Genomic DNA, 11,866 nt, shown 5'->3' with positions numbered 1-11,866 from the left:
GTGTGCGCATCCTCGCTCTGTGTGTGTGCGTGTGTGTGTGTGTGTGTGTGTGTAGAGAGAGCTGGAGAGGGTCGCGACCTGACGGGTCCAACTGTGTGCTCCCCTTCCCCCCGCAGCCTCTGCCCGCTCTCGGAGGTTCCACCTTTGAAAGTGTAAGCTGCTAGCAGCGGCAGCCGAGTGGTCGTCGGGACGCGGGGGCGGGGAGGGGAGGAGGAGTCTGGCTCTGGTTGTGTGCGTTTCGTTTGATGGATGACTGCTGGGTGGGAGCGAGCGTGCGGGTGTGAGTGTGAGTGTGTGTGTGTGTGTGTGTGCGCGCACGCGGGGCCTGCCCATTTTCCTCCTCGCAGTAGTCAGTTGGGAGCTGGAGAGAGGGAGGGAGACGCAGCCCGCGAGAAACCGGAGAGGAGCCGAGCGCCCTCCGCCCGAGGCGCCCTCCCTTCGTCCGCGCACAGGCGCCGTCGCTTGGAGGAGCAAGGTGCCACCCAGCCCTCAAAGGCGCAGCGTACAAACCCGCGGTCTCTTCGGTGGCTCTGCCCCGGGACTGCACCTGGAGGCCACCCCGGACGGGGATGGTAAGCGGCTCCTGCCGTCTGGCAAGCAAGCGGGACGCGGTGCGGGCACCATGACGCTGACGACCTGGAGGGGGCCCTCGGCGGGGCTTGTCCGGCCCGAGCTCTGGCTGCTGCTGTGGGCAGCCGCGTGGCGCCTGGGCGCCACGGCGTGCCCCGCCCTCTGCACCTGCACTGGCACCACTGTGGACTGCCACGGCACGGGGCTGCAGGCCGTCCCCAAGAACATTCCACGGAACACGGAGCGCCTGTGAGTATGGCCCTCATCCGCAGCCCGCGGGGAGCCTCGAGGTTGCCCTCCCACCCCGATGCAATTCAGGGCTAAAGGTGGGGGCAGGACCGTAGGGGCCTGGGCTCTGCAGCCAATAAATGAGTCAGTGCTTGCCAGGGTCCTTCCCGAGCCAGGAGCCAGGAGCGCCAATGTTTCCCTTTCTTGGGATTCAGAGGGCCCTCGCGGGGCTGCCAGCTCCCATCCTCACACCTGCATCCTGCGCTCAGCACGGCAGGCCTTCCCACTGCGCCAGCACTTTATTTCTCCAGGGTGTCTGGGAATTGGTGCCAGAAAGCCTTCCTGGCACCCAGGAGGGAAGCTCACACTCAGCAGGCACCATGTCTCCGTTTGGGCACATGGGGCTTGGGCTGTGTTCTGAGTGGGAGGTGTGCATTTGAGCTCTGAGGGCTTGTAGGCTGGTGATGGGCAGCAGGATGGGATGGAGTTGAAGGTCCTAGTCTCCCCCTTTCTCCCCATTGTTTGCCTCAGAGTCTTAGAATTTTTTCCTTCCAGATGTGAGGCATTTGTCCCCTACTACACATCCAGCCATCCCCAACCCAGGCAGACAGTGGACCTGAGGGATTTGGGTTTGAGCCTTGGGGTATGTTACATTCAGCACACAGAGAGGGGTAGATTATGACCTGGACAAGGAGCCCGTAAATAATGCTGAGAGGTCGGGAGCTTGGAGTGGGAGATACGAGGTTAAAGATATTGACCATGATAAGTCATAAAAACCATCATTTCTCTTACGCTGTTGTCACTCACTTCTAAATTCTTGAGAAAACTTGGCCCTTTCTAGACTCACCAAATTTTGTAGAATGTGTGTGTGTGTGTGTGTGTGGGGGGGTGGGATTAGCATGTGTGTGTGTTTATAGACATATATAATTTGTTTTCCCAGATTCTCTTGCAGAATGTGTATCTGCATGAATTCCTGGTCTCTGTGGTGTCACCTCAGCAGTGTGAGCCTGGGAGAGCCCGTGTACATGGGTTGTGTGTGCAGATTTTTGGTCTCATGCAGGGCCTTTTATTTTTTTATTCAAAATTTTTTATTATTTATTAATTTATTTTTTGGCTGCGTTGGGTCTTCGTTGCTTCGTGTGGGCTTTCTCTAGTTACGGCGAGCGGGGGCTACTCTTGTTGTGGTGCAGGGCGTCTCATGGTGGTGGCTTCTCTTGTTGCGGAGCATGGGCTCTAGGCCCATGGGCTTCGCTAGTTGTGGCTCACAGGCTCTAGAGCGCAGGCTCAGTAGTTGTGGCTCATGGGCTCAGTTGCTCTGTGGCACGTGGGATCTTCCCGGACCAGGGCTTGAACCCGTGTCCCCTGCATTGGCAGGCGGATTCTTAACCACTGCGCCGCTTGGGAAGTCCCTCATGAAGGGCCTTTGTGCCGCTTGCGGAGGTGGCTGCCTTGGGGGATTTTTGAGCTGGACTTCGGAGGAGGCTGCTGGCCCCTTTGAAATCTGCCTTCTCCTTCTTCTCACACTCCTGGGTCCCTGCAGTGGCTCTCAGGAAAGGCGTACAGATTTTGAGAACTTTTGAGCGTATTTTCATGACTCTCAACTGGTCAGAGGCAGAAATCTGGCCCTGGGAAGAACTGTCTCCTGGATCAAACTCCGTACCAAGGTCAGCAATTAGCACGTTTGCCCCAGACTCTTCTTGGCTGAGACTGAAAAATTCCCTGGGAGGTTTCGGAAAATTTGCAATCTAGATGGGAATCAGTGTGTGTGTGTGTGTGTGTGTGTGTGTGTGTGTGTGTGTGTGTGTGTGTGTGTTGTGGCACTGCATGGGGAGAAGTTGGAACAAACAGAGATTCCTTGGGGATCCTGTGTGGCCCTGGAGAGGGACGGAGGGTCAGAAATCTGTCTAAAGGACCCCTGAGACTGCAGGGTCACCCTCCATGTTCCCTCTGGACCTCATCTCTGTTCCTTTGCCTTGTCCTCGGGGCATTTCTCCTGCAGCTGTTACCCTGGTAGCAGCCTAGGTCTGAGAATTTTAGCCCCTCTCCTTTGCTTTTGGATCTGAATTTTGAAATCATTTCATTTCTTGCTCTCTCTCCACCTTTAGTTTTGAGGGTAGTATCTGTTTTGACTTTGATGAACTCTAGCTCTTTTGCAATCAGAGTGAGATGGAAGTGAAATTTCCTGGTATAAAGTCAGTTATTTGCTGTGTGACCTTGGGCAAGTGACTTAACTTCTCTGAGCCTTAGTTGCTTTCTATCAGGAAAATGAGGCTGCTGATACGTAAGGTCTCTGGTTCTTGTGAGGACTGAAGGTAATGTATGGGAAGTTCTTGGTACATTATGATGCTTGCTGAGAGCCAATGTTATAATAGGATCAGGAGAAGAGTCTTGTTACTTAATTCAGCAAGTGTTTGTGGAGCCCGTAAATGCCCTGGGTGCTGAGGCTCCAGCTGGGAGTGAGCAAGTCCCTGCCCTGAAGGGATGTACAGTTGAGAGGACCGGGCAGGTGCACCTAACTGTAAGCTCTGGCAGTGTAATGGGGCTGTGGGGAGGAAGCTTTGGGATTAGAAGCCCTTTTCTGGGGTGAAGGAGCTTCCAGAGGATGGACCATTTTATGAAGGTACTTTGGGACTCAACAGTGGTTGGGTCGGATTTTGCCAAGTAGAGAGGGCAGGCAGCCCAGACAGGGCATGCAGGAGCAAAAAGTTTGAAGATGGGAGTGTGGCCGGCCTGCTGGGAGAATGGACCAGCTTTGCCCTGGGTCTGAAACATGCTGTGGAGTGGAATGTGATGGGATTTGAGACTGGGAAGGTTGGGAAGGGTCAGGAAGGCCTTTCTCTATCTGGATTTTTCCTTTAGAGACTTCAGGGTTCAGATCCAGGGGTAAGTCATCAGGTCTGACCTTTGCTGTGTGCGAAACTTCTTGGATTGGGAAAGGCTGGAGAAAGCAGAGGGAGCCTGCCTTTTCAACAGGCAGGCCGTGAAAGAGCCGTTTGAAGAGGAAAAGAACATCCTGAAAAGAGGCCTTGAGCAGGCTCAAAATAACTGTGGCATATGCTCTGTCTAATCAATATGGGTGTCGTGCAGTATCAGAGCCTGAAACAGTGGCTTCTTCCGAGGCTGTGAAATTTTTATAGACCGCAGCTGTGCATTCGTTCGCCTTTTGTCTTCTGGGCAGTTTCTCCGGCAGCCTGTGAGGCCCAGCAACTTTATGATCATATATTCCATAACTCCGGGTCCAGCCCGTCTCCCCAAGTGGGAAGAAATTGTCACTGGTTTGCTGCAGGGCCTTCTGGGAAGAGGCTGTGCAGGCTCCAGAGCTGTTGAGGAAATTGGTTCAGCCAGAGGGACTGTGGGGCTGTTGGGCGGGTGGGGAAGGGATGCTGAGTAATTCACTGCAGTGGAACAACTGAAGTCCAGTGCAGGGTTGGGAGTGTGGTAGAGGAGGCCTGGGGGCTTGTCTCTTTGCAGGGCCCAGACTCAGAGGGGCCCAGCCATGGCCACTATCGTTTTTTCTTCCACTCAAGGACCTTTCAGTTGGGTTTTTTTTTTCTAATTTAAAAAAGTATTTAGGAGAGTGTGATGAGAGAGTGCAGTGTGTGTGGACACCACTTCTCCCCTCCACCCTGGACACTTGTATTCCAGACTTGCCGCGGATGCCCCTTGTGGGTGCAGGATGCAGAGAGGAGAGAGGCCTGAGGATGGAGAGAGGGCCCTGGGAGGCCTGCTGGCTTCTGTTTGCCTCCAGGTCCAGCACTTTCTCCTGCTCTTTGGGCCATGGGGGCCTACACTCCTGCCTTCCTCGGTATGTCCACTTGCCTCCTGGCCAGTTTGTCCACTGCCCTAGCTCCCTGCCCGCTGCTGAGGCCTGGGAAGCCCATGCCTTCTCCCAGCTTAGCCCTGAGTCTGGAGGCCCTGTTCAATGCGGGTGGGTGGTTTCGACCAAGGAAGGCTGCCCAAGGCACCCCCAGGCTGATTGTCTGGGAGCCTGGTTGGAATTCCAAACATTGATTGGATGGTGGCTGTAGTGAGAGGGGTCAGAGGGCCAGACAGAAGCCACGTCTGCCACCGGGGCCTGGCCGGCCTGGGCTCTCTGAGCAGGACTCGATGGGCTCCGGCAGTAGAGACGCACGTGGTGCAGGGGGAGTTGCCTCCTGGTGAAGCTCGTGTCTCTAGTAGCAGGTGCACTGGGCTTATTGCTGGGCTCTGAGTGACTGGTGGTACGGCCCGGTGCTGCCACTCCATGTGACCTGAGACCCAGTTTCCCCATCTGTAAAAGGGGATGACAGTTGCAGGTTGATGGTGAGGACTAAGTGAGTGCGTGCATGTAGAGGGCCTGCAGGCGTGTTTGGCACATGGTGGGTGTTCTGCCTCCGGGGAGAGTGATACCCTACCTCATAGGGTTTTTGCCAGGATTCACTCATTCTATGTGTGTGAAAATGCTTTGTGACTCTTAGTTTTACTATTTGAGAAGCTCAGGCTAAAGGCTTGAGGGTTCAGGTGGGGCAGGAGAGAGGGCGGTGGGGGGCAAGCATTTGAGTGTTGGCCGGACTGCAAGCTGGGGTCTGGCTCTCAGAATGCTCCTTCCCTGGACTGTCCCGCGTCCCTTAGGGTTTGGAGACAAGGCGCGGGTCAGTGTCATGCGGGGAGTCTCTGCAGGGTGGATGGCTCTGGAGCCAGACTGCTTGGCTTTTTAGCCCCTCTCTGCCATTCAGCAGCTGGGGGGACCTTGGGCAAGGTATGGGGTTTAATTCACTCATTCAACAGATAGCTGTCTCTTGAAGGTCTGCATGGTGCCGAATGAATAGTCCCGGACAGAAACGGAAACCGCGCCTCTCTCTCCGAGTTTTGGTCCAGCAGGAGAGATGGAGATGAATGACACAATAGGAGGAGAATCACGTAACTGCAAACTGGGATAAGTGCTCTGGAGGAAAGTGTGACTTCTCAGGCCCCCATTTCCTTGCCCATAAAATGGGGATGATGACAGGACCTGCTTCAGAGGGCGGTCCTAAGGATTAAATGTGGTGATGCTGGGAGAAGCACTTTGTACTGGGCCTGGCACACAGCAAGTGCCCAGTAAATGGTAGTATTATTATTGTTATTAAGGTGACAGAGAATTGCAGGGCTGTGAAAGGAACTTGGGTGCCACTCAAGACCGGATCCCAGCACGGCCCTGCTCTCTCTTCCTTCATCAGGCAGCCACTGGGCGCTCTGGATCCCCAGGGATCCTTGGGGCACACGGAGACCGAGCTGCCCCTTTCGCGGTGCCCCCTCTCGGGGGCAGGGGGCTGGCTGCGGTGGCCCAAGCTGCCCGCGGCTGCCAGCAGGGGCGGCTGTGCTCTTTGGGGGCCGGCTGAAGGGCGGCGGGGACAGGCAGCCCCCGCGTTATTGGGAGCAGACGGGAGCTTGGCGGAGCTGCTGTCTCAGTTCTGTGCCGGCATTAGCAGCTCGGCAGGGCTCTTGCTTAATGGGATTTTCTTCCCAAATGCTGTAATTATCGCCATACAAATACTTATTACCCAGAGCAGATGACGGCCGGGCCTTGGGCAGTAGCCAGGGAGCTGGGCTGTGCTCGGGGTGGAGAATTGGCTCCGTTTTTTGAGCTCGAGACTCCTTCCCCTTCTCTCTGGATTCCAGCCTGCCGTGGACAAACAGCTGTGGGGCACCTGCCGTGTGCGAAGTGTCTGCAGAGGTCCAGGGTATGGACTCGCTCCTCTGGGAGCTTGCGGCCTGGTGGGGAGAAAGGTCTGTCTGCGAAAGAACAAATGTGTAAGGATGCCCGTGGGGACGTAGAGCAGGGTGGCAACCAGCACAGCCTTTGCTGTGAGAATGGCCCTGTTTGAATCCCGCCTTCATCAACTACCACCTGAGAGATCTTGGCTGACTCATGAGTGACTCAATTTTCTCATCTGTAAAATGGGAGCAACGTAGCATTTACCTTGTAGGGCTGTGAGTTCAAATGAAATTGTCCATGTAGCGTGGTTAGAATAACGTTGGCACGTAGAAAGTACTCCATCAATGTTAGAGATGAGGAGATGGGAGTGAGACATGGAGGAGGAGATGTATCCCTACAGTGATGGGGAGGTGGGATTTGAACTGGGCCTTGAAGGTTGGGCAGGAATTAGGTGAGTGAGCAGTGAAGCCAGGGCAAGGGAATCTGGGGGCATCCAGAAGTGAGTGCCGTATGTTTGGGAAGGAGATCCAGCTGGTGGGGTGAACGTTTGTGCTGGTGAGTTCTGAGAGAGGAGATTAAAGTAACGGGTAGGTTCAGGCCATGTGGCTGGGGAATGGGGAGCCATCCGAGGGTGTGTGTGTGTGTGTGTGTGTGTGTGTGTGTGTGTGTGTGTAAACTTTTATATTAATTTTTTTTTTACTATTCAGTGATGTTTAACAAATCTAGTTGTGCAAACATCACCACAGTTCAATTTTAGAATATTTTCATCACCCAAAAAGATTCCTTGTGTTCACTGTAATTTTAAATTTTGTTATAATTTCAAACTTACAGAAAAGTTGCAACAAAAGTATATCCCTTATCCAGACTCAATTGTTTATATTTTTCCCCCTTTGCTTTATCATATATTATACGCACACACACCTTTTTTCCTTGAACCATTTAAGAATAGATTGGAGGCATAACTTTTTTCCTCTAAAAGCTTCGGTGTGTATTTTTCTAAGGACAATAAGGCTATGAAAATCAGAAAATTTAATGTCGATACAATACTATTATCTACTCCGTGGTTCATTTTAGAATTTCATGAATTGTGCCAGTAATGCCTTTTGTAGCTATTGTTTTGTTCAGGTTCAGAGTTCTGTCCAGGATCATACGTGGCATCTACTTGTCATGGCTCTTTATTCTCTGTTAATTTGGACCAGTTCCTTAGCCTTTCTTTGTTCTTCTTGACCTTAACATTTTTGAAGAATACTGGCCAGTTATTTTGTAGAATGTCCCTCAATTTGGCTTCATCTGCTTTTTTCTCATGATTGCGTTCAGGTTATGCATTTTTGGCAGGATTGCTAAATGAGCAACGTTGTGCCCTTCTCAGTGGGTCACGTCAGAAGACACGAGATGTCAGTTTGTCCCAATATTGGTGATTTTAGCTCTGATTACTTGGTAATTTGGTGTCAGCCAGGCTTCTCTGCTGAAAAGTTACTATTTTCCCCTTTGTTATTAATAATTGACTTGCACGGAGATACTTCCAGGCCATGTAAGTATCCTGCTCATCAAACTCTCATTCACTAGTTTTGGTTCCACTGATGAGAAATTTGTAACTCCACCATGTCTTCTCTATTTATTAGTTGGTATTCTACTGTAAGAAAGATTGTTTGTAACAGCATGGACTTGTGGATTATTATTTTATTCATTGGGTTATAATTTGTAATAATGTTACTACATTATTTTGATGTTCAGAGTGTCCCACATTTGACCAGTGGGACCCCTTCAAGGTGCTCCCGTGTCCCATTGACAAGACCCTTTAAGCACTTGCCTCCAGGGGTTTTGAGTGGAGAGTAACAAGTGCAAAATGGTGTTTTAATATATTCTGTTTCCTGGCTTTGGTATGGACAATAAATGGAGGGAGAGACCAACTGGTTGGTGGTGGGGAGACCAGTTGGTTATGGTGACTGTGATTTCTGACAGCAGTTTTTCTATCACTGCTGTATTTTTGTTCTTAAAAAAAATTTAAAAAAACTTTTATTTTAAAACAATTTTAGACTTACAGAAAAGTTGCCAAAATAGTACAGAGAGAATTCCCATACACCCTTCACCCAGCTTCCCCTAATGTTAACATCTTTCTTAATCATAGCACGATGATCAAAACCTAGAAATAAACATTGGTACAATACTGTTAGCTAAGCTATAGACTTCATTTGTATTTCACTAGTTTTCTTCCACCAATGTCCTTTTTCTATTACAGGACCCAATCCAGGATCCCACATTGCATTTAATTGTCATTTCTCCTTAGTCTTCTTCAGCCTGTGACAGTTCCTTAGTCTTTCCTTGTTCTTTGTGACCTTGACATTTGTAAAAAGTGCTGGCTAGTTATTTTGTAGACTGCTCTTCGGTTTGTGTTTCTCTGGTGTTTTTTCATGATTGGATTGAGGTTATGCATTTTTGGCAAGAATGCCACGGAGGTGATGTGCCCTTCCCAGAGCATCCTATCAGAGGGTAGATGACATTGATATGTGTCATTGCTGATGATGTTAACCTTGATCTCTTGGTTAAGATGGTGTCTGCCAGGGCTTCCCTGGTGGCTCAGTGGTTGAGAGTCCGCCTGCCGATGCAGGGGACATGGGTTCGCGCCCCGGTCTGGGAAGATCCCACATGCTGTGGAGTGGCTGGGCCCGTGAGCCATGGCCGTTGAGCCTGCGTGTCCGGAGCCTGTGCTCCGCAACGGGAGAGGCCACAACAGTGAGAGGCCTGCATACTGCAAAAAAAAAAAAAGATGGTGTCTGCCAGGTTTCTCCACTATAATGTTATCTTTCCATTTGCAATTAATAAATATTTGCGGGGGGAGATACTTTGAGAGTATGTAATATCCTTTTTGCCCTCAAATTCTCACCTACTAATTTTAGCATCCATTAACGGATCTTGCCTGCAACCATTATTATCCAATTTTTCTTTTCTATTTCCCTCATTGGTTCTACATTTATTAATTGGAATTCTTCTGTAGGGAAAAAAATCTTATTTCTTTTTAAGAAGGTGGTTTGTTGGATGGGTACATTGGGTTTTGAGTTTCCTGAGGGCAGGGACTGTGTCTCATGTATCTTTATGTTTCCATCGCCTCGTACATAGTAGGTGCTCAAAAAAAATGTGTGTTCAATGAGTTTTTTTTTTTTTTAAACCTGTGGTAAGACATTTCATGATTCTGATCCTTGCTTTAGAAAATATGATCATTGTGATAGGCTGAATAATGGTCCTCAAAGATGTCCACATCCTAATCCCTGGAACTTATGAATATGTTACCTTACAGGGCCAAAGGGACTTCGCAGATGTGATTAAGTTAAGGATCTTGAGATGGGATATGATTTTGGATTATATGGGTGGGCTCAACATAATCACAAGGGTCCCTAGAGACAGAGAGGCAGGAGGGTCAGAGTCAGTAGTAGGAGAAATATGACGACAGAAGCAAGAGATTGGAGTGATGCCAAGAAGGGGCCATGAGCCACAGAATGCAGGCGGCCTCTGGATGAAAGAGGCAAGGAGATGGATCCTCCCCTAGAGCCTCCAGAAAGGAATGCAGCCCTGGGAATGTCTTGACTTTAACCTAGCAAGACTGATTTCAGACTTCCGATCTCCAGAACTGTAAGATAATTTGTGTTGTTTTAAGCCACTAAGTATGTGGTAATGTGTTATAACAGCAGCAGGCAACTGTTACAGTCCTCACAGAGTTTGGAGGGTACAGCAGAGGCCAAGGCATGAGAGGAAGCAAGCCTGGACGGAGGCAGAGGGTGCAGAAATAGCAAATGGGAACGTCAGAGCAAATGGGAACGTCACAGGGGACCCTACGGCCCGAGGCTGGGAGGATGATTTTGCAGAGTAAAGTTGGGAGGGTGACTGATCCTGGAGAGAAGCCATGAAGTTAGCTTCTGCCTCTTTTGTTTGAATTACCAATAAACAGCCATGTGAAAAAATGACCCTAGAGGCAGGAATAGGGGATGGTCACTCTGTTGAGTGTTCAGGCTGGAGAGACAGTTGGGAGGGTGTCCTGGGGAAGTAATGGGACCCACGAGGGCAGTGAGACAGAGACGTCACGGGGAATAAAAATCTCCCGGGAAGCTGGTATAAAATGCAGATCCCCAGGCCCATTCCAGAGTAGCTGAGGCAGCAGGTCTTTGGCAAAGGCCATTCAGGTGATTCAGTTGTGGGAGGTGCCCAGGACAGAATCCGAGGAACACTGCTTGGTGCTGGGGTCTCCTGGTGAAGAAAGTACGTCCTTTGAAGACGCAGGAGGACTGCCTTTGGCTTCCACCCACATTCAGAGGGCAGCAGGAAGGGAGGGCCACCAGGCAGCAGCTGGGGGAGGGGCAGGAGGAGCTCCTGTTCACAGGGGAGGCTTGGCCCGACGTTTGTGGATTCCAACCTGGGCGATGCAGTTACTGCTAAAGCCAAAGAAGGCGTCTGGAGATGGTGGGGGGAGGGTTAACAGTGTGGAGAGCAGCCAGTCTGTCTGAGGATGAGGGCCAAGGAACGCTTCTGGAACTGCGACTGGGGGGTCACTGGCAAAGCTGGGCAGAACGGTTTCCTGGGAGAAGTGGAAGGCGGAAGCAGATGGTCGGGAGCGAGTAGGTGGTGAGGAAGTTTGCGGGAGGAGAGAACAAGCACGGGAGCTCCAAGGGGAGCCGCTCAGAGATTGTTTGCAGAGGGCCAGGTGGACTGGAGTCCCACTCGGGGGAGAGGGGGTGGGAGGCGACTGTGGAAAAGAGGAGCCAGAGCTCTGGGTGGGTTGGGGAGGGGAGGACCTATGACAGGTCAAAGAGCAGAGATGGAGAGCATCGAGGAGGGAGTTGTGATGGTGTTGGTGGTCACCATTCAGAGCCCTTACTTTGTGCCCAGGCTCCGAGCCAGGTGCTTTACCCACGTCCACTCTTTCACTCCTCATAACGGTCCTGGGAGGAAGGCATTACAGGTCCCTGAGGGACTGGTTCCTGGAGATCCACCCACCCAGCACCAAATAAGGTTCCAAAATTCCCGATGCTCAAGTCCCTTATATAAAATGGCGTACTATTTGCGTATAACCTACTCACATCCTCTCCTATACTTTAAATAATCTCTAGATTACTTATAATACCTAATAAGAGGTAAATACTACATAAATAGTTGTAAATACAGTGTAAATGATATGCAAATAGTTGCCAGAGCAGGGCAAATTCAAGTTTTGCTTTTTGGAACTTTCTGGAATTTGTTTTTTGTGTGTGGAATATTTTCGATCTATGGTTGGTTGAATCTGTGGCGGTGGAACCCCCAGATAAGGGGGATAAGAGTCTACTGCACTTACCCCTGCTTTGTAGATGAGGAGACGATAAGAGAGGTGGAATCGTCTGCCCTGGCTTAAACAGTCAGCTGGTAAGT

The 11,866-nt window shown here is 50.8% G+C and overlaps 1 protein-coding gene across 1 annotated transcript in view; it reads left to right on the top strand.

The window, feature by feature from the left end:
- The first annotated feature begins 343 nt into the window (after positions 1-343).
- The window catches only part of SLIT1 (slit guidance ligand 1), a 170,437-nt gene continuing 158,914 nt past the window's right edge, over positions 344-11,866 (top strand). Inside the window, exon 1 of the mRNA XM_032608954.1 lies at positions 344-819. Coding sequence (XP_032464845.1) covers positions 623-819 — 197 coding nt within the window. The 5' untranslated portion in view covers positions 344-622. The remainder of the gene's footprint in view (positions 820-11,866) is intronic.

The sequence above is a fragment of the Phocoena sinus genome, chromosome 16 (genome assembly GCF_008692025.1).
Source record: "Phocoena sinus isolate mPhoSin1 chromosome 16, mPhoSin1.pri, whole genome shotgun sequence".
NCBI lineage: Eukaryota > Metazoa > Chordata > Mammalia > Artiodactyla > Phocoenidae > Phocoena > Phocoena sinus.
The sequence above is the reverse complement of the archived record's forward strand: the minus strand, read 5'-3'. Positions and strand labels throughout refer to the sequence as shown.